At 42.2% G+C, this 22,983-nt stretch overlaps 1 protein-coding gene across 1 annotated transcript in view; it reads right to left on the reverse strand.

Annotated features, from left to right (window-relative positions):
• Nucleotides 1-280: 280 nt before the first annotated feature.
• The window catches only part of exoc3l4 (exocyst complex component 3-like 4), a 32,178-nt gene continuing 9,475 nt past the window's right edge, over nt 281-22,983 (reverse strand). Inside the window, exons 4-13 of the mRNA XM_030045306.1 lie at nt 21,426-22,053; nt 20,181-20,298; nt 18,006-18,161; nt 17,078-17,178; nt 14,451-14,552; nt 12,403-12,529; nt 9,949-10,071; nt 9,080-9,232; nt 5,566-5,687; nt 281-1,215 (exon numbers count right to left, since the gene is read on the reverse strand). Coding sequence (XP_029901166.1) covers nt 999-1,215; nt 5,566-5,687; nt 9,080-9,232; nt 9,949-10,071; nt 12,403-12,529; nt 14,451-14,552; nt 17,078-17,178; nt 18,006-18,161; nt 20,181-20,298; nt 21,426-22,053 — 1,847 coding nt within the window. The 3' untranslated portion in view covers nt 281-998. The remainder of the gene's footprint in view (nt 1,216-5,565; nt 5,688-9,079; nt 9,233-9,948; nt 10,072-12,402; nt 12,530-14,450; nt 14,553-17,077; nt 17,179-18,005; nt 18,162-20,180; nt 20,299-21,425; nt 22,054-22,983) is intronic.

Consider the following 22,983-nt stretch of genomic DNA (forward strand, 5'->3'; position numbering starts at 1 on the left):
CTACACTATTGATCAGATGAGGAGAATATACTCAGCTGCATCCACGCATGAATGATAATAAAACATGTTTATCAGAAAGTGTCCGTTTTTCCAGAATTCAGGGTTTTCGGGATTTTATCCAAGTTTTGTTGCTGAAATGTTTTTGCAAATATCTCTTCTCAGTTGTAGAAGTCTTAATAATATATAATATTTCACACTTTCACATGTAAAAGTCTTTTCAGTATCAATGATGTAATTTCTGATATTTTTGTTTTTATAATGTGCCAAGAACATTATAAGAACATTATATTTTCCTTATCAATCCTTATATTTATGTCAGGCCAGATCATATAGAATATACGCATAGAAATACTTTGTGATTTGTGAGAAAACAGTAACAAAGCGCTTCATCAATAATTGTGCAAAATTCATTTAGTTAACAGAGTAAACATTTAGAAAGTGTAAAGTTTTGTGTGGAGTGTTTGGAAAAATTAGATATTATACAGCAGGTTAACTTTTTTGCAGGAAAAAAATGAGAAGGTGGAGCTGGCGTTGCAGACTTATCAAGCGTTTCGATGGCTGTGTTTTGAGATGGTCGACCTTAAAGGAGAGCGCCACCCTTTTTAAGGATCCAGTGAATTCTGTGTCCCAGGACGGAGCAGCGAAGGTTTGTGAAGTTTATATTCTAGCATTGCAACCACACAGACCAGAGTTAAAAACCTCGTTTGGGTGTCTAAATTCAGAAAAATCTTACAAGTCAACAAAACCAGTTTGCCAGATTTTAAACCGCAGCGACACAAATTCACAAATTCAAAGTGTTTTTCTCTCCAAACTCTGCACTGTGCTGACCTGAGCCACAGGAAGGAGATGTTGGAATTTGTGAGACGGGTGACATTTCTCTTTAATTTGGATGAATGTCTCAAATCAAGTGAGGAAAAACTGTATCTGATAACCTTTTTTGTCAGAGCTCCACCTCTCTAACCCTCAGGACCCCCGACCTCCCCCCGCCCTGTGTCGGGTCAGTTGTCGGGACGCAGGAAGCTGAGGCAGGAGAAGGGCAGATCGGCCAGGCAGTCGGTGTTGACAGCGACCTCCATGTTGCCAAATAAAGCTCTGCTCTGGTCGGCTCTGGTGCCCAGCTCCCTCTTCAGCTGGGTGAGTCGCTGCAAGATCAGCTGGCGCTCGCGGCCCCTCAGCAGGCCTCTGAAGTACAGCACGGCGCCCAGGTGCTTCTTACTGCAGGATGGGGGAACAAATCGGGTCAGATTGCATGAATGCATGTACGGGCTGCAGCTAATGATTATTCTCACTGTCAATTAATCTGCCAATTACTCTGTCGATTAATCAATAGATCATTTAGCCTATAAAGTCTCAAAAACAATAAAAACTGCTAATGGGACGTGATCACATCCCAAAGTGAGGTCACTAAAAATGTTTTATGATGATATGAACAGAGAAAACTGTCCAAGCATCTTAGTAACCGTAGTGAAGCTGGAATCAGCACATATTTGGGAATTTTACTTGATATTTGACTAAAAAGATTAATCCATCATCTCAGTGGTCAGTTTTCAGTCAGTCAGTTAATTGATTAATCGTTTCAGCACAACAAAACACTGGTGAGCTACTGACAGTCTATTTCCCTGGACATGCACACAAGACTACCTGTGACAAACGGTAATAATAACCTGTAATAAACCATCTGTAATACTGAATTCATGTTTATGATTACGATCCTGAATAGAGAAATTCTGTTAACCAAAATGAGCACGGAGACTGAAAAGTTAGAAACAGTCAAAAGTATAAAAAATGTTGAGCTAAAACACAAGAAATGACAACAGCCTGCTGAGGCCGGGATGTGTTGGCAGCATCTCACGTCTAGAATTTAGCTTTTACTTTATTTATTCGTGGTTTATTTGATAGAGACTGATAAAATGTACACAGACAAAATGAAAAAAGCCACCCAATGCAAATGTTATAGTGTTGGTAGTAGATACTAATTTGCAACGTTCATCCCTAGAAATAAAGAGATAAAAGAAAAATAAGAAATTACATTAAAAATAAGAGATTAAAAAAAGAATAACTGATTACACCACATCACAATAAATCACACATTTAGCAGTGACATAACTACAGAAAATAAGAAAAGGGGCATACAGCCCAGGATCTCTTTGGCTATGTCGGTATAGCCCAATTACATGTGCATAAACAGCTGCTAATACTAAAAACATGCACAAGAGAAGTACAGATTTACAGAATAACACTGCGGTGAGAAACACACACATTATGTTTCTCACTGCAGGTGAGGGAGAAGGGAGACGAACTGAGGAAACCACAAATGATCTAAAAAAAAAACTGCGTGCAAAACTGAAATGAACTGAAACGGAGGCTCAGTCACTGAAACTTGCAGATTCTTGCAGTTTCAAGCTGTTGCATGTTCAGTGCAGGATGGGAGTTCAGTAAAAACACACATCGGACGAAGAGCAGCGAGCAGGCGGTCTCGCTCTCTGGAAGTCGTGTCCCTCAGCAGTTTTTAAATGCCTGCAGAGGTTCATGCAGAAAACGACTCATTTAGAGCTCACTAATGCAGCAAGGAGTTTGTTTGTGTGTATTTTATGCATATTTTGTCTGTGTAGTTGGTATTATCATCTGTGCTGTTTGGTCTTTCTGCAGTGGTGCATGCTTTTGCCCCCCATATGGAATCATAAAGGTAATCAGTCAATCATCACTTGACAGTTTAGAGATCAATGCATTTTAGGAACCTAAGAAAAAGGCCAAAGACTCGTCACTTCGAAGGGGTTAAATATAAAAGTATTTCCCTGTGTGAGCTAGAGGAGTCTAACAACACTGATTTGTGCAAACAATAACAGACAGTGAAGGATATTTCGGTGCAGTGTTTAGTTTTTAGAAGTCAAAACAGCTTGCCGGTGTTCAGGAAAACAAAAGTTTGGGGTGCCACGATTTCTCACTACAGTCTAATTTGGGGTTACAAAACTTTACGTTGTGAGGAAGAGACGTTCCACTGTGCAGATTCTGCAAGGAGATTTGTGATGTGGAAATTTGCAGCCAGGAGTCATGCAAACACTAATCTGTTGACTGCATTCCAAGCAGGTGAATCAACGACGGTGTACTTTCCCCTTCAGTTTAGTCTCCCATCCCACGGCTGCCCCCCTAAACTTAACAAAACACTTCCTCATTCTGCAGTCGCGTCGGGCACAGAGCCAAGCTGGGGGCTTCAGAACAACTTTAATCTGCAACCAAGAGCAGGCCTCACTCTCCACACACATACAAACACACACACACACACACACACAAGCATTTTGGGCAAAATCCTCTTTTTCCGACTCCCCCAGACTGACACAAGATGTTCAATACCATCAGGGTACAGTGGTTCAGTTCCTATGTGTAGCATTCCATGTTAGCTTAGCAAAAAGACTTGAAGTCTATGGGAGTGGTTAGCCTGGCTCCGTCAGATAAACCTTCCAGCAGCTCCGAAGCTGTCTGATTTACACAGTGGATCATGTGGATTTGAAGTACACGACTTGGGATTTTTTTTTTTTTTCTTTTAGAAAACGAGAGTCATTTCAGGAGAAGTTAGAAGGTGGAACTGTAAAAGCATATAAAAGCATATTTATCCTTTTGTCCATCACTGAGGGCACTAAGATCTACCACAAATTACCTCTGGTTTGTCTCTTTTAAATTCCAAGATGTGTATTTCAAATCCACATGATGCACTTTGTAAATCAGACAACTTCAGAGTTGCTGTAAGGTTTATTTTTTCAATCTGACGGCTAACAATTCCCATAGACTTCAAGTCTTTATGCTAAGCTAACAGGAAATGCTTCCTATAGCAACTGAACCACTGAACATACAGAAGAGAAAACGTTATCTAACATCTTGTCTCAGTTGTTCCTTTAATGTTTTCACTTTGGGGTTTGTGTCTGCTTTTAATTTCCACTCCAACTGATGCTGACATAGTTCAGCTCAAGAACGCACTTTTTCTTTTCACCGCAGACAAAGTTAAATCAAACTTTTACATGTAAAACTAATTTTTAGCCACTCCAGCCAGTTGCTACCTAAGCTGACAGGATTTGTTGACCTACAGACCTCAAAAAACCCAGTATGTCATCATCATCATTTTTCCAAGACTGAATCCTTTTTTTTCCTGGGGAATCACCTTCTGTATGTTAAACACTCACTGTCTCCTTCCACTGGGACTCCCTGCTGGGCATTTACACCAACAATATACAGGAAACCCAAGGGGCAACTCAGTTCATCCAGACGCCCAATCATTGTTGCTTTTATCGCAAATCACTTTCTTGGCAGGCGATATCGGGGTAGATATTTGACCGTTAGACCCACTTTGTTCCTGCTTTTCATCAGGCCCGTTTGATTAGCCGGTCACTTTCTGATTCGTGTTTGATTGCGGCGCCTGCAGGAAGTGAGAGTTCATGATGTCAAGGTTTCAATTTACTGGCAGTGGAGGTGCTCCAAGACTTCATCACAACTGCTGAGGAGGCCTTTTAGTAGAAACGCAACTGTAGGAACAGGACCGCACATTGTAATTCAGCTCTGCAATGCAAATGTGATAATACAGTGTGTATCATGGGGCAGAGACATGAATCAGGATTTTAGCTGCATTTAATCCCATTGTAGTGATCACAATGTCACCAGGTCTTGATTGAGGGTATTTCATTATTTGCATGTTGTGGTGATTATTCTAAGATTTTTATTGTCACAGTAGAGGGAGGAGGAGTGTAAACCTGGAGGAGGGAGTCCAGGTAAGTGGGAGCAGTTTTGTTTGCTGCTTTGAAGGTGAATGGCAATATGCGACAGGCGTGCGCACACACACACACTGCTGTCTGTAGTATTTCTATAATATTTCTGTCATTAATCTACACTGCTAGGGCCTCCACAACTGTATGTCAGCGCGGCTGCAGCTACTGAACTCAGGGGGTTTCCTTCCCCTTCAGCGGCGCTTTCCCAGATGCACTGCGCTGATTACTGTGCAACGCCACAGAGGCACAAAGCCGAAATTTCCAGAAAAAATTTAGAAAATACTACTGCAGTGGTTATTGCTATGAGTGAAATCTACTTACTAATAGTTGATAAATCATTGCCATGCATTTGATTTGTTCAAGTTCTGCAAAACATTAAAGGAGTGGCTATAGAAATTTGCACTCCTGCACCTGTTTGTGTGTGAAGCCGCTTTACCTACAGGTCAAATAAATTACTTTTGGATTACTTCGCTTTACTTTGCATTTTTGTGCATTTTTGCTCTTTTAAATAAATATTAATCAAGAAAAAGAGCTCTGGTATCAGATCAGTGATTGTATCGGCCAAAAAACGGAAGCCCAGGAATTGGAAACAGATTGGCACATCCGTAAATTAATCACATATTGAAATCATAACGTGAGACAACAGTATCATTCCAGTCCAGTGCATGTACACAGCTTTAGGCCATTTGTGGAACAAGGCTTGTAAAGTGGAGAGGCTGATCCATGTTACCACCAGCCTCTCGCCTCTGCTTCTGTGTTTCTGCTGTAAACCCAAACCAAACGTCTCCTGTGGGATTCAAATGCTGCTCACCTGATATCGGGGAAATGCTCCGCCAGCGGTCGCAGGTGATTCTTTATGTCTCGCTTGTTCTTCTGTCCGATGATGTCGCTCAGGTCGTCTCCGACAGGATGGAGCCACTCATGGGTCGAGTTCTGCAGGAGGAAAAAACACCCAAACAGGGGAGTTACAGCCGAGCCACGCCACCTTGCAATGAAGCGTGCACCAGTTTTATTATTACACACAATTAGCGACAAATCAATGTGTTTTAATGTGAAGTGAGCACATTAGGCTGCATGTGATGTTGTGAAGCGATGGAGAAAAATGAATGAGGATGTGAATTAAACAAAGAGATGAAACTGTCACAGAAGAGGGAACAGTCTTATTTACCGTCCTGTTAGTGTAAAACTCATGTATGCGTCTAAAAGTATTGTTGTTTAACCTGCAGGTGGGAGGTTATCTGCCACTGTTGTGCTGTGATCCCTGTCTTGGACTCTGTGTTTCTGCCTCTCGCCTGTATTTCAACATTTTTTCTTGTATTTTTTTGCCCTGGTTTGCGTGTCCCTCATGGCTCTCACTGGGCCAGAGGCCATGGCAAACTCTCCAGGGAAGTCGTGGAATCTGCTTGTTTCCCATTATAACTCTTCCTCTCACTTCATAAACTTCAGCTTGTATAAACTTTATTTTAAATACATGCACTGTGGCGGTCATAAGGCAATTAAACAGAGATATTGCTCAGATTTAAAAAAAAAAAAAAAAAAAGAAACTGAATGCAATGTTATCCCTTTTATTTTGTTTTGTTTTGTTTTGTTGTTCTTAGGCTTATATTTCTTAAAGCTGTCATTCACCTGTTTGGTTCAAATGTAAAATACTAATAACTCAGGATGAGGGTTGAGAACTTAATTTTTACAAAGGTATCATTTTCAGCCAAAACAAAGAGCCTAAATATTGTGCATAATAATTTAAACGTCAATGATTTTCAGTGAAACGGTGCTGAAGTTTGAGTTTTTATTATAGGCGTATTCTTCTGATTTCCAAGAGTTTAATGACCGTTTGTTCAATGGATTTGAACTTGTTTGAAATTGTTGCAACTCACTAATCAGTTTTATATACACATTTTCACACCAATTTGTGGTGCATTGTTTTTAGTTTAAGCTCTGAGGAGTTTTTTTTTTTATCTTTGAAGCGTTGGCGTGATGTTTTTCAGGGGTGCCTTGGTTAAAAAAACAACAACACACATTTGGGAGCCACTGCATCAGACCGAGTCCCGCTTGTTTGGCCCTCAGTACACCTCAGTTTTGTTAGTCCTGGCTGGCTCCCCTCACATTCTCCAGTGTGCGTCTCGTTAGTTAATCAGTTCGTATTTAAGTCTTGTTTTTAGTGCAGCTCTTTGTGCTTCTGCTTCTGTGTTCCTGCTCTCCTGTTATTCCTGCACTCTAAACACATATTTCACTACAGCCTGCCTCCCTTTCACATGAGCCTGCATCTTTAGAAATGGATAACATGTCATTTTCTGTCTTCACTATCTTGGGAGTTCATTGCACACACACACACACAAAAAAAAGCAAAATGTGCACTTGAAAATTGTGTGACATGGATCGGCCAGTCCAGAGCTCAGTGGGGTTTTGATGTCAGTTTGAATCATCTGATGTTTGTGGAGGATCCTCTAGGACCAAGCCAATTAATAAATTACGTATTAATAAATATTATGTTCAACTGGTGGGAAAGAAGCATTAAAAAAACTTTTTTCTCTTTTTTTAATTGAAATGTTTGCATCCAATTATTATCAATTATATATAATGAGCAAGATAAGAGGTTTCTATGATGAACTGATGAATTCATGATTAATGATAACTGCTGTCTAAAAAGCAGACAAACTAGGGTTTTTATTTCATTATGTATTATTTTCATGATTGGTCGGCTACAAATTGATTGATTTAAAGTAATAAATCAGAAAGTGGTCTAAAATATCCATCATTTGAGCGAAGGCGGCCCATGACCTGATATGAGTCTGATCCCCCTGATTTAAAACTTCCTGAATCACCAAAGGGTGAGTTTTACTGTTAGTGACAAAAACATGACTAATATGACTCATTGCGTTTTGTCCTACACTATATTACCAAAAGTATTCGCTCACCTGCCTTTACTCATACTATGAACTGAAGTGCCATCCCATTCCTAACCCATAGAGTTCAATAAGATGTCGGTCCACCTTTTGCAGCTATTACAGCTTCAACTCTTCTGGGAAGACTGTCCACAAGGTTGAGGAGAGTGTTTATAGGAATTTTTGACCATTCTTCCAAAAGCGCATTGGTGAGGTCACACACTGATGTTGGTCGAGAAGGCCTGGCTCTCAGTCTCCGCTCTAATTCATCCCAAAGGTGTTCTATCGGGTTCAGGTCAGGACTCTGTGCAGGCCAGTCAAGTTCATCCACACCAGACTCTGTCATCCATGTCTTTATGGACCTTGCTTTGTGCACTGGTGCACAGTCATGTTGGAAGAGGAAGGGGCCCGCTCCAAACTGTTCCCACAAGGTTGGGAGCATGGAATTGTCCAAAATGTTTTGGTATCCTGAAGCATTCAAAGTTCCTTTCACTGGAACTAAGGGGCCAAGCCCAGCTCCTGAAAAACAACCCCACACCATAATTCCTCCTCCACCAAATTTCACAGTCGGCACAATGCAGTCTGAAATGTACCGTTCTCCTGGCAACCTCCAAACCCAGACTCGTCCATCAGATTGCCAGATGGAAAAGCATGATTCATCACTCCAGAGAACGCGTCTGCACTGCTCTAGAGGCCAGTGGCGGCGTGCTTTACACCATTGCATCCGACGCTTTGCATTGCACTTGGTGATGTGTGGCTTGGCTGCAGCTGCTCGGCCATGGAAACCCATTCCATGAAGCTCTCTGCGTACTGTACTTGGGCTAATCTGAAGGTCACATGAAGTTTGTAGCTCTGTAGCAATTGACTGTGCAGAAAGTCGGCGACCTCTTTGTACTATGCGCTTCAGCATCCGCTGACCCCTCTCCGTCACTTTACGTGGCCTACCACTTCGTGGCTGAGTTGCTGTTGTTCCCAAACGCTTCCATTTTGTTATAATAGAGCTGACAGTTGACTGTGGAATATTTAGGAGCGAGGAAATTTCACGACTGGATTTGTTGCACAGGTGGCATCCTATGACAGTTCCACGCTGGAATTCACTGAGCTCCTGAGAGCGGCCCATTCTTTCACAAATGTCTTGTTTCACAGTCTGCATGCCTGAGTGCTTGATTTTATACACCTGTGGCCAGGCCAAGTGATTAGGACACCTGATTCTGATCATTTGAATGGGTGAGCGAATACTTTTGGTAATATAGTGTATATGGCAAAACAACACCCATAACTTTGGAAATCTTATTACACTCCAGTATTTGACCCAAATCCAGCATGACCCACTGAATGAATGCCATCATGGTGGTTTGTCTTCAGTGATATATGATCTTTTCTTGCAAATCAAAGGGGTAAAAACTGATGTGCATGTTGGTGAGGAGGAGCACAGGTCACTACCATGTTTTCAAATAAGTCCCCGAGGCGAGACAGCTGCACACGGATCTTTTCCGCCGCTTTCTCGTGCTTCCGGTTCTTGCATGAGTAGTTGTTTTTCATCAGCTGGGCGACGTATTCCTTCACCACGTGTAAGTGCAACTCGTTCACGAACTCCTATATGAGAGAGAGAGAGAGAGAGAGAGAGAGAGAGACATGGGCCGAGCAACAGGAAAGTGGGGAAAAAAAAGAGGAAACGAAAGTCTGAAAGTGTTGCATTGTTGTTATTCCTGCACCGCCGCCCTCGGATCATCTGAGCGACACCTCCACTTCCAGCTATTCATTCGTTCCTGCTGCGTCGCTGCAACGAGCTCCCGTAACACATCGTCCAGCCGCAGAGACGCGACCATAACAATACGCCCTGGTTACATGCCTGGAACTTCCCAGAGGTCCATCGAAAAGTAAATACGGATTTCCGCTGAATAACGCAGTGAAAAAAAAAAACCCACATACAAATCGCCATTGTCATGTGGAAACCTCCTAACTAATCCGGTGAATTCAGGTGATTTTAGCTGAAATTCTGCAACCCCAGTGAATGAGCTCTAAAATGCACGCTGGACAAATTCATTAAAAGAAGTCTGTTTTTCTCATTTCCTGAGAGGTCAGTGTTTCGGAAATATGAGGTTTCCACTTGACAGGGACATTAACTTATGGAATTTCTCTGTTAAAGGTTATAGGACCGATGCCGGTAAATCTCTGGCTCCGGCCGGGATGTTTACAGAATCTGCCTGACGCTTTGGCAGGCCACCAATCATCCCTGCTGAGGCTCTATTCTTTCCTTATGAAAACAGTTGGGCTAATAATTAATAGAGAGTTGGTGGTAAATGTCTCACCTGCACACACGGAGGCCTCAGGAGAGCCAAGTGCTGGGAAAGCGTCTCCGTGTGACTGTACAGCTGCCGGAAGTCCTCGTCGTTGGTGAGCCACTTCCTCGTCATCATCCTCCGCAGGTATGGCTGCAAAACAGCGCAGAAACAGTCAGACGACGCGGTCAAAGGCTGCTGAAGCAATTACTCGGCTAATTTACTGACTGTCTGAGATCACTGAGACGCTAACATTGTCTTCCTTTTCCCATTTCCCCCTCGTAAAATAAATAATCTGGGAATTTTTTTTTTTTTGGCTCAATCGAATCCGACTTCTGGCCCTTTGCTGCCTTTCCTGTCTCTCTCTCTCTACTGTGTCAAATAAAAGCAAAAATGCCAAAAAAAGTAATTTACCACTTTAATCTAAGAAATTCTTACGTTTTTTCCTCAGATTATTTCCCCCCTCTCCCGGCTCCACAATTTGTTCTCCCCCCACAGTGGCCCTAATATGCCACCATACAGAATTCTGATGAGCATTTATTAGTTTTGACATGTTACTACACTAAATTATTAATTTATTAACAGAATAATAATAACAATATATAATCTAAACAACAATGAAAATGATCATTAGACGTATCCCTGCTATTAAACATATAATTCATTTTTAAACACTCAATCCCACCATTACAGGCTGTGCGTCTACATGTACATCAACAAATTTGTGCGTTTTGAACTTTATTTTTTTTCCTCCCTGGATGTGGGGAATTTTCTTCCACCCAGAGTGCCAAAGTCCAGATATAACCCGATATCAGCATCTCTCCAAACAGTTCCCACTTAGAATAGGCATGCGTTTAATATTTGACTGATGATGTGGCATCATATTTAAAATCACGCCTTAACACTGTGTGCTTATACTTTGAGCTCGTTGCTTGGTGATCATGCCCACTTTTAATCTTTTTTTAGTCTCAATTTGATTTTACATTTGTTTATTTTATTTATTTATTTATTTTTTAAATATATGCATTCCTTTCTCAAACCTATTTTTCTCTGAATTGGTCAATTGATCTATTTTTAAATATATTTCTGTTTCTTGCTCCATGTGTCTCACTGTTCCTGTTTATACATGAAGCATCTTGTAAGTGCCACATAAATGAGGACTGTTACTGTCCTTAACCTTGCAGAAACAGTCTGAAAGTTCAAAATGAATGCCAGCTACTAAAGTAAGTGATGAAAATGTACTAACACTATCTGAAACATTATTTTAGGGATACAGTTCCTATGTTAGGACAGTATGAGTCACTTTTTGAGGTGGCTGAAGTGACTCCCTGTGGTGTTTTTCTTACAGTTTTCTGAGTCGGAGCTGAGCGGCCCTGAAATCGTGCGAGGAGGGAAGAGCATCACTTGTTCACTTCCCCTTCCAGACACAACAGAAAGTGTCCACCCTGACATCATCTTTGTTCTTTGTTTTTTTTTTTTTAACCAGCCTCCATTCAGCAGCTCTGCACTGACGGCTGCACTCCAGGAAAATCCCTTGGATCCTCAAAGCTCTTTGGTGTTGAAAAAAAAAAAAAAAACTTTTTGAAGAAATATCCCAAGTTAGGTGATCCCTTGGAAAATACAGTGGTGTAAAGCCACTTGGTGAGAGGTAAATTATTCTACTAACAGTGCAAAACAACCAATTTGGTCAACAAATGATGCATCTGAGCCTGGTGCGCTACATGCAGAAATAAAGAATCAGAAAAACCCCTGACACGCTGACTTGTTTTACGTGATGAGCCGTTTAAAAGACGTCAAAATGGAGCGGCCTGTGGTTTAAACGCGAAAGCTCAGAGGACGTCTTTGTCCTCTGAACGCGAGGCGTCGGATGAAAATAAAACTAAGATTTTGTACATGTGGACTTCCTCTGGTATGTATTTTTGATATTCAGGGGTGTAAAGTCCATTCACAGCAGAACTGAATTCATATTGAAACTCTGAACTTCTGCCACTTTTTACTCGAGTATTTCCATTCAGTGAGACTTTGGACTTTTCCTGCTTTAAATTTCAGAGGAAAATCTTCTTTCTTTTCCTGATTAACATTTATCTGGTGGCTTTAGTTACTAGTTACTTTACAGAGGAAGCTTTTCCACATACTTCTTACAGGTTAATGCATCAATAATTCAACTCTCTTAAAGGAATTCTTCACACTGAACTACATTGTACTGAGAAGTCTGTGATACTTTAATGAGGGAACATTTGGACTTTTACTTTGAATGACATAGTTTTCCATTATGGTATTGCTACTTTTACCTCAGTAAAGGATTTGAGGACAAAAACAACTGTTTAAATTTGATCTAATATATTTATTGAGTTGGTTTAAAACCTGTATGGGAGTCAAAGTATAGACACAAGATGGCATCTGATGCTCCGGGGGAAAACACCCACCAACTGGAGAAAATTAGTCTGGTTCAGTCATTAATCAGGTTATTTTCCCAGGCTGTACCTTGATGTTGTTTTTGTACTGCTCCCCCAGTTTCTGTCTCAGGCTGCCCAGCAGCAGGTCCACCTGGTTGCTGAACTGGTCCACCTGAGCCGGACAGGTGTCTCTGTAGTCCTGTATCATGTGCTCCCTGCAGCCAGGAGAACAACGTGAACGACAAGCTCAGAACAGAAAACGACTGCTGGACCAATACAAGACAGTTAGATCATCGATTAATCATTTACACCATTTATCATGTAAATATGCCAAACGTCGTCTCAGTCCAGCTTCACTAAGACCACTAAGATGCTAAGATGTCTTCCTTTTCTCCGCTCATATCTTTATGAAGTAAATACTTTGTTTTTTCGCTGGTCAGACTAAAGAAGACATTTGAACACGTCACCCGGGGCTTTGATCACTTCCCATGAACATTTGTTTTGTTTTGGACACAAATAATCGATTGATTCGTTGAATAATGATACTTTATAACCTAAACAATGATCAAAATAATTAATTGTAGTCCTTTGTGTGTGTGTGTGTGTGTGTGTGTGTGTGTGTGTGTGTGTGTGTGTGTGTGTGTGTCTGTCTGTCTGTCTGTCTGTCTGTCTGTCTGCAGCTAATCTCCCATACTACTGAGCCTATCAGCCTAATATTTCTTTATATTAGTTATGACTGTGTGATCAAGGACCTCTTGTTTTTGTGGTGATTAAAAACCTCAGAAAAACCTGTTTTATATCACAATATTGTGATAACTCCTCCCTCCTCTTAACCGGCTGATAGGGGGCGCAAGTGAGCAACGACTGTCTCAGTTTGGAGGCCATTTTCACTTTGAAATTGACATTTTACGTCGCTGGACTTTTGGAATTGCTCTTGTCCAGATCTGCAGGCCAAAGTGAGACAGTTGTGCCTTGTTTTCATTCAAACAAACACTACAGGGCTGTGGTCGTCTGAAAACATCCTGTAATGTCAGCCAGCTGCTGAAAGGTGCCAATACACCGGGCATCTTCTGGGTCCACAAGAGCCAAAGCCGGACTGAGACTGAGACTCAGACTGAGACCGAAGCAAAACATACAGACTTACATGGGAAAAGCCTGCAGGTGTGAGAGGGTGAGGAGAATTATGGGTCACTGTGAGACGCTGATAAACTGAACCACTGATCTGACGGGGGAATATGAATCTAAATATGGAACATGGCAGTCTAATTTGTCAATGGGCCTTTCTAAATGCAGCGAAACACATTTCTAATGAGACTGATGTGCTCTGAGGGGAGTGTGTGTGTGTGTGTGTGTGTGTGTGTGTGTGTGTGTGTGTGTGTGTGTGTGTGTGTGTGTGTTAAACCAATCATAAAACGTGTTTCAGGAGAACTCAGAGGTGTCTCTAAAACCACAGGGCAAGTAAAAATATGAACACATGTGCCTGTCTCATGACCGATCCACACTTGTGTTCTCACAGACAGCCTGCCGGTGACCGCAGCTCATTTCTCTGTCCCTGAGCGAGACGTCAGCAGCCAACATCTGGTTTGCATTTTCACTGCCAGCGGCGGATGTGGGGGTTTCAGCGGTATGCATCTGTCTTCTGCCGCCCGTTTACTTTCACTTTCTCTGGCCCACGTCCACGGCAGTGATTCTCACAGGCAGCGCCGCTTCCCAGAAACCACGTGACGGTGCGCCCCGCTCTGCCAGCCACTGGGAGCCCATCCCCCGGCTGGCACCGCAACTTTACAAGTGCCTGCAGGCAGGAGCCATGACCTAATTTAGCCCTGTGGGACTCTGAAGACACTCAGCTGAACACGTCCCACCTTGTGCAAGAGTGTACATGCCTTGTTTATTAATTGAGGAATGAATAGCGTGTCCACAGGGGTGAAATCTCCCAGCATGCTTCAGGGGTTTCTCAGCGGTGAGGCATCCAAACAAGAGCCTTACTTTCTCTCAGTCAGTGCAACTTCCACTGCTGAGTCGATGCCAGTGTTGCCAGGCAGGTTGCCTAGCAACTGGCCTCCGGGGTTACCTCAAATGTCACGGCAGAGGGTTTCCAGGAAATAGTCTGACATGCATGATAGTGGTGTGACTTACTTTAAAGCCGTGAAGGTGTTGATGTAGGTGATCTGATATTCAGTCAAGAGCGGCGGACGAACCTCTGCAGCGCTGCAGCGACTCTCGAACTCCAACTTGAACCTGAGCAGGAAGAAAGAGGAGATACAGAGGATGCATCACGCTGAGCAGCTGTGTCACAGACCCTGACTGTGATTCAGCAGGTTTAGCATAAATATCTACAAAATGTATGAATTACACAGATTTCTGCACATCTGTCCCCAAGGCAAGCAATCGTATTTTAGAACTGCAGTATCATTTTCCCTCCCTTTTCTCCAGCTGTTGGTTTCCATTCATTCCACTTAGATATGAAAAAGTACTTTCAGGGACTTTTATATAGCTTGAAACTGGGGCAGAGTGAAACAGTCCCTCCGCCAAGGAAAATAGTCCCCACGGATTGTTAACTCCCGATTTTGATTATATGTTGTGAAATCTTTAGCACTGCTGCGTCATTTGCTAAATGTTTTTTTTTTTTTTTTTTTCAATGTTAAATGTGAGTAAATGGGCCAAACATTCAAAATCACTGGTTTGGTCCTTTATGTGACACCTACAATTAAAGGACGATTCCAGTTATTTTTAACCTGGCTCTTGTCTGTGTTCAACATGTCAGCACTCACTGCACTGTGAAGCTTTATGTGCCTCTTGCTGCTCTCCAGTACACACACACACACATACACCGTTATTGCAATGATAAGTACCTGCTACATCTATTTTCTGACTATCCATTGCAGTGAACATGTGCACTTGCAGTATTAGATGTGTTAAATTAACTGGTGTGAACTCGCTGGCAAGCAGGTCGTTCAAGCGCTCCCTTGCGATGTTGCATTCATGTGTTATCGGATTTTCTGCAACAACAAACTGTAAAAAGTGTTTACATCAAACCCTCTAGTTTTTAATTAAAAGTGAGTACTGCGATGTGGGATCTTTTGTGGGTCATACACTGCAGATCTGTGTCGATGCATGTGAGGAAACACACACAAAATGTACCAGGTGTTAAAATTCAAATTACAGCTCTGCTCTTATTTGTTTGTGGCTGATTTTAAATTCAGATAAACAAATGGTTTTGGATGTGGGAAGTCAAACAAATGAACTTAGAGCAGAATATTTCCACATTTCACATCATCATCGTCCATTTATTACAGCAATAAGCCAGCACTCGCTCCAACCAGGAAAACACTTGATCAACGTTTTCAAGCCAAAGCGACGAAAGCCCTCTTTTCCGCCTCTTCTGACCTGACCTGAAGGCAGCAGGGGAGCGCAGCGAAGGACACGGCGCTTTAAAAAGAATCTGTTCTACTGATAAAACTGAGGTGTTGTGATATAACTGTTCACAGCTATGAAAAGAAATGGGGACCACAGTGTTTTAATCTGAAGTGAAGCTGCATAAAGCCCTGAAGTGACAAAACAGTGGCCACAGCTGAATACCATGGTTAAAAAAAAAAAAAAAAAAAAAAATCAGGTCAAAACTAGGAGAATAAAGCCGAAAATAGGTGGAATTATCCTTTAAGGCCCATTCACATCTGTAACAATAACCATACACAAAACTATAAAGATACATTGTTGCTCACCATTCACACCACAATGCCATTTGTCATGAGCTACCGAATGCCCCGCCCCCTTCCTTCTTATATCTTTAATTTGATTGGCTGAAACTGCTTTACTATTGTCAGACCTCTGACCAAAAATATAGTTTACATTGTTCTCAATATGAATGAGCCTTTAGAAGATGACTGATAACCACAAACAGTAAGTCGCTTCAGTCCTTGGTTGATAAAATATATAGTTACTTGTATAGTTACAGCAGCATTATATAACATATATTTCATATTTAGCCATAAATCAATGCTGTCAGTAAAAACTATTGGTAATTCTCATATTTTGAGTCCATTTAACATATTTAAATAGTCAGCATCATGTTTCCATAACCCCATAATGTTTTTAATTGGTTTTAATATTTTTATTAATTTGATATTTCACCATTTCCCCTGTTTTCATTGCTTCTGTTCACTCTGCAGCTTTGTTTCTGTATTCTAATTCTTTTTCGATCATGTTTCTAGAATGCTTCATTTTATTTTTCCATATTTTATCCAGATAGTGAATGATGAAGGACAGGACAGGCCCTTTTGAAGCAGTCTTTCTGGCTGCTAAAAACTGAGGTTTCATCACCCAGTGAAAACAGCGTTGGTCATAAAATTAAAAACGGAGACATTCTCATATTACACAATAGGAAAATCACACAATCATGCGGTTGCATGCGAGGAGCAACATCCCTTTTTGTTGTTTTTGATTTTCTGTTTTTCAGCTGCTCGACTCCCCCGCTCCTGCACCTTCCTCTTCTGCCGGTAACTCCCCCTGCTCTGCTCCGCTTTACCAATTATTCTGCACCGATCTGCATTTTCTCATTAGTCACCCCGCTTTACTCAAAATATCTGAATAATTCAAGGTCACTTATTCATACAGACTCCTATTCATGCAGGGATTTGGGCTCATTCCTCTGTAAGATGCTCTGGATAAGAGTTTGTGCCAAATGCCTGAAATCTAAATGTAAAATCTAAGTGGGACAGGGATTTTAAAATATATTTTATTTGTAGTTTTTGTGCTTTACATACCTCATGGGGAACTGCTTCAACTCTTCCAGGCAGGAACGGATGACTCTCTCTTCCAGATGAGCATCAATTTTTCTGGAGTGCGTAGCATTACTTTTGACTATCTGTGGAAATAAATAAAATAAAATAAAATAAAATAAAATAAAATAAAATAAAATAAAATAAAAGAGGGTTAGAGTGTGCAACAACTCAGATTAACACAGAGCCTGTTCCCTGAGGCTCTCCTCTGCCCCCATGTGGCCATTTCCCTGCATTGCATCATGGAGCTCTAAACAAGTACTTCCTCGTCTGGGGGTCACAAGCTTATTTATGGGACAGGATTAAAAAAAACTAATAATAAAAAATAAACATATTTCTACAGTGAAATTCATCAAAATGACATAATACCTTTTTTTATTGACTTAATCATCATCTTTCTTCTAGTTGAATAGTTTTAACTTATCAGCCTTCTCTTATTAATTATTTTTTGGCTGAAATATTCAACACTCTGCCTATATGTGTTTGTGATGGTGGGTTGCATGTAGGTATCATTTAATTTAAAGGATTCACAGGTAAAATAAAGGTAGGTGACCCTGGTTATAGATACATGGAGGCAGACAGAAAAAAAAACAAGAGAAAGAAGTGTTTAACAGAGAAAACCATCAGAGTCATGTGGAGTTGCACCTAATTTACTCCTGCCTGTGTCTAGTTTTCATTTCCTCCAATCATTTTGCATAGTATTCACTTTTTCGGTCATGTCTGAAATGATGCCACATGTTTTTAAAAGATTATTTCCTAGATGAGACTTTCATTTCCTCCTGAGGGCATCAGGCGACTGACAGGAAGCAGCACTAATATGGAAACAGAGAAAAAAGGATAAAACAAGCCAAACAAACAAACAAACAAACAAGCACAACAGCATCATCCTTTCAAGTCTGCCACAGTGCCATACCGTCCAGATGTCCATGTGAATCTCCGAGACCAGGAAGCGCTCGTCCTCGTCCTTCTTTGGTGGATCGTCCTCATCCTTCTTTGGTGATTTTTTCTGACTCCAAAATCCTTCGTCTTCAAGTTGCACGATTCTTTCCAGCGAAGCCCTCACGTCCTCCTAACAGGCACAGACGGAGAGTGGGATGAGCGTCCAAAATGTTCTGAAAATTACAGCCTGAGCCTGTTTTAGTTCACCTTCCTCAGCATCAGAAACGTCACTGAGAGCTGAACGTGAACTCTGTCTGTAACAGGACTTTCATCATAAATCACAGGTAAAAAAATTGCGGTAAAAAGAGACCGAACATGCTGCAGTAAAACAGAGTTGTCATTAAAGAGCTTGTGCAGCAGACGTGTGTTTTTAGGCATTAAAAAATATTGTCATGTAGGGTTTTTTTTTTTTACTCCAAAATACTAATATTGGTAATTTCTAAATCACAAGAGGCTGCAATTATGAGATCAGAATAATGGTTGCACAAAATACACCGTCCTGTTGCTGTGACTAGTTTATGCACTGGTAATTACACTGAATTATTTTTAAAAAATCACCGTTTGGGGATCTTTTGTTTGTTTATGTATTTATCCCTTTGTGTATGCCTGTCTATGCATACATCAATATAAATATTTTCTTTTGCAATTTTTTTCTTTAACTCGGGTAATTATTCAACAAATTTCTCACATTGCAGTCTCTCTTAATTGTTGAGAAACGTCAGAGGGCGTTTGGTGGCTGGGTTGTGGAATGAAAAGCAGAGTTACATGTTACATCTCAGTAAAATGTTTACTGCTTTCTTGTCGATAAAATTTGCTTACAAAAAAACAAGAGCGAATTTTTACCAGCTGTCACTCACAAACACTTGACCTCCATGGCGAAATTTCAGCCTCAGAGGTAGAAAGCTGCGGTTTCTGTAGAGGGGAGGTGCAGCTTCGTGGACCAATGAGGTGACGGACACACAGAACAAGAGGGCGGGGCTTAACACACACACCACTGAAAAAGGAACCTCTGCTGAGTTCAGCGATGCCTCCCACAAGAGTCTACGACAAACGGCTCATGAGTTATGAAAGGGGGTGTGGCTGAAGTACAAGGGGCGGGGCAAACCATCACCGATGAAAAGTGTGTGTGTGTGTGTGTGTGTATATGTCTGGCTATCTATGTGTGTGTGTGTGTGTGTGTGTGTGTGTTCTTCCACATGTTTGCCACATGAAAACATTTAGAAGTTTAGAAGTACCTTTTAGTTCTAGGCCACGCCCATAGATACACCCCCTTTGTTCTAGCTCCTCCCACTGCCCTGCCCTCTCTGTTCTAGCCCCTCCCAATACCACGCCCCCTTTGGGTAGTAATGTGCGGCAGGAATGTTGACGAATATTGACAGCGCCCAGTTTTATAAATTACATGTAAATGAAGCTAAACAAACTCAATCAAATGGAAATGAATTGAAGTGACTGGAAGTGTCTTATACAGTCCAACATGCTGCAGGCACTTAAAGGGGGATTTCACCCAACTACGTTATTGTCTAATGGCAGTGAACCTGGTCAATATCTTTTGTGTGGTGAATTCACTTTTTGGATTAATTGTGAAGACTGGAGCAACTGGGGGAGATCGGTGTGTCTTTGTGCATCGCCACGCCCCCCTTCATGGCATGGACACACAGACACATCTTCACACACACATACACACACACACACACACTTGACCAAATTTCAGCTAGGGTGAAAACGGTGGCTGCTGAAGAGTGAGGACATTTTTATGGGCCAAACCACCCACCCCACGCCACCTCCACACACACACACACACACACGCACACACACGCACACTGTGCTTCAGTGAAGTGTTGCAGCTCCCAGGTGTGTTAGACAGCGTGCATGTGAAACAGGCTGCAAGAGAGCGAGCGAGCTCGGCTGATATTCCCCCGATAAATAAAGGTTAAAAACATTGAAATGCACATCCTGTCTCATGTCATCACAAATAACCTCTGAGGTCCCTCTGTAGCCACCGGCAGGCGTTTTGCATTCAGCGCCCGGCCTACGAGTGCCAACAGTGCTCACCAGCAGCAGGACACAAATACAGCTGAAAATCTGCCGGCTTATCTGGGAGAAAAATGTGTTTCAATTTGCGTGCGCTGACAGTATCACCCAGCCTCACCTGAACTCGCTGTAAGTACTTGTCTTTGAGCTGATCCAGGAAGCCGTCCTCCAGGGAGGGCGCGGCGCTCTCAGACTCCATCTCCGGACGCAAGGAGGGACTTCCCATGATCCTCTCGCTGCCGGGGGAGAAGAAGCGTCCATTCAGAGACATTTCACAACATTTCACGGCACAGCGATCGGGAAGAATGCTGAGGACATGTCACTTCATGTCGGGAAACTTCACAAACCTGCTCACAAGGTTTGGAGATTCACAACCTCAGGAATAATAAAAAAAAATTGGGTAAATTAAACAAACAAGGAAACATTTTGTTCACCACATCTTAGGCCAATCAGTCACAAGGAACACTGTAGCGCCCCCCTTAGACCAATTAATGTGATTTTGTGAATGTGAAGTCCCTGTGAGATGGAAAATGATCTTTTCCACCTTGTATAGCTTTTTATATTTTATGTCAAAATCAAGCTAATTTTACTTTTTGGAAAATGTGCATCTTTAATAGTAAGACTCTAGCCCTAATGCTCAGGAGATAAAATAGTAAATAAAAACCAAACATCACTGTTGGGTTCAATGGAATGAGCATTGATTTGATTATTTAAAATGTCTTTTTGCATACATGATTTATATTATATGTAATGATATTGAAAAATCAGGAATTGTGATTGTGATTTCAACCACACCACCCAGCCCTTTTTTCTTTTCATTTCACAACGGTCACATGCACAATCAGGCTCAGTGGGCCAAAGTGCAGTGCAGCCTTTTGCCCATCAGGGGCAGTGCTGAGCACTTGCTCAACAGAGTAGAGTACATGGCAGTCAGTGGGACTAAATGCTATCAAGTCATCACTGCATTTGATTCCAAATATTTACCAGCAGCTGGACTATTATTGTCATTATTAAACAACCCAATATTTACAATGTAGATATAATTATGAACTAAAATCCACTGTAAAGAAGATTTCCACTAGTATAAAGGTTATGTGGTGTTGACTGGTTGAGAAGCAGAAGGGGTAAAAAACCCTAAATGGTTCCAGATTTCTAAGCTTGTAGAAATGTGGATCTTCTTAACTAGCGTCTACTCATTTTTACCGATTCAAAAAGTCCCACTGACTGCTGTTCATTTGACTCTGTTTACCCAGTTTTAGTGCTTTACATCGCCCCCTGGAGGTGGACTCAGATATTGTTTTAGATGGAATATCTGCCTGTATAAACTATCTTTGCTAGTGGTGCGAACATGGCCCAGTCTGACCTTTGGTAGGAGTTGTTGATCCAGTCCAGCAGGGCGTACAGATGCCTCAGCTCCATCGCCTGCTGCTGCAGCTTCTTCAGGTGCTGCCCGACCGCCTGGTGGTAGCTCCTCACGTAGGTGCTGAAGACGTTGAAGCTGGGCGGGTACGACCAGCGCAGCTCCCGCTTCACGCCCTCCAGGTCCTCCACGATGGCCTTCCCCAGGAGCCCCAGGTGCACCGTCAGCCAGGAGGGGGTCTGCTCCTTCCCGTTCAGGTGAACGCTCGCAAGCTTGTCCTGCACCCCCTCGGCCACCGCCTCCCTCCAAGCCTCCCTCCAGCCGCCGGGCCCCAGCAAGCCGCCGGGGTCTCCCTCCCTCTTCTCCTCCTCCTGGATGATGCGGGCCACGGGGACCAGCAGAGCCTTGTTTCTGGAGGGAAGGGAGTTGGAGTTGCGCACTATGGTCTTCACTTTGCCCATCAGCTCTCTGTAGAGGAGGTTGAGGTCCTTCTCTTGCTTGGCCAGATCCGGGGGCGAGGGGTCTTGGCCACACTGCTCCTGCTCCCGCTGGAACTCCTGCCGCAGGGAGAGGAGGTTCAGGTGCGCCTCCTCCAGCACCTCCATCTCGATCAGCTTGTTGATCTGCATCACTGGAAAACAAGGGGGGAAGTAACTGATTAAGTTTTTGGTGCATTTTGTTCTTAGATAACTTTTAAAGTCATCCTGAAACAATTTAATCGACCAACTGATGCTAAGATTGTCTGTTTTTTCCCATTCTATCATCCCAACATTAATAATATAATACATTGGGAATTTTTGTCATCTGGCCAAATTAAGACCACAGACAAGATCAAAAAATGCAAACATTTATATCACACTACAATCACTGAGGACAATTTTTAGTGCCGATATCAAGGCGCTTCATTTAACTTCAACGTTCTTCATTTAACTTTAGGATTGACTGATACACATGAGAGTTTCAGTCTGACCCTGTCTCTCTGCTTTGCTGGTAGCTCTACATCTTCATCTTCACTGTTCACTTTTGGAAGCACAACTCTATTTCTCTGCTAAAAAAAAAAAAAAAAAAATCTCCATACTGGGATGTTTTTGAGAGCGTGGCTACCCCTCCAGCGGACACTAGGGGTCCCTGTTCCTTTTTTTGGTGTGTTTTCCTATGAGCTACACCTGGGCCTGTGTGCTCTGCTATAAATACATCCCTCACTCTCCAGACAGCGGAGGTTTTCCCACTCCCACGAGCAGCCATGGCAGTCAGTTGCGTTTGATTTTCCACATTAATTGCCACACATCCATACACACAGCAGCTCCACATCACTGATGCACTGATCTTACATCTTGATTTTGTTTCCTGGCTGTGACAGAGAGTGTCTGCTGTATTACTGTGGTGGCAGAGGTTTGCTGACACGCCTGAGCTGCTAATTCAAGTAGAGATAATGCTGCACATGTCCAAAAATGTCTAACAATGTCTAAAACTATGAGTTCATCACAGGCAGAGGACGAGGCAGAGCTTGTGACTTTATAATATCAGAATTTTCAAGTTCTTTCTCAGAAATTCGCCACCT

The sequence above is a fragment of the Myripristis murdjan genome, chromosome 22 (genome assembly GCF_902150065.1).
Source record: "Myripristis murdjan chromosome 22, fMyrMur1.1, whole genome shotgun sequence".
NCBI lineage: Eukaryota > Metazoa > Chordata > Actinopteri > Holocentriformes > Holocentridae > Myripristis > Myripristis murdjan.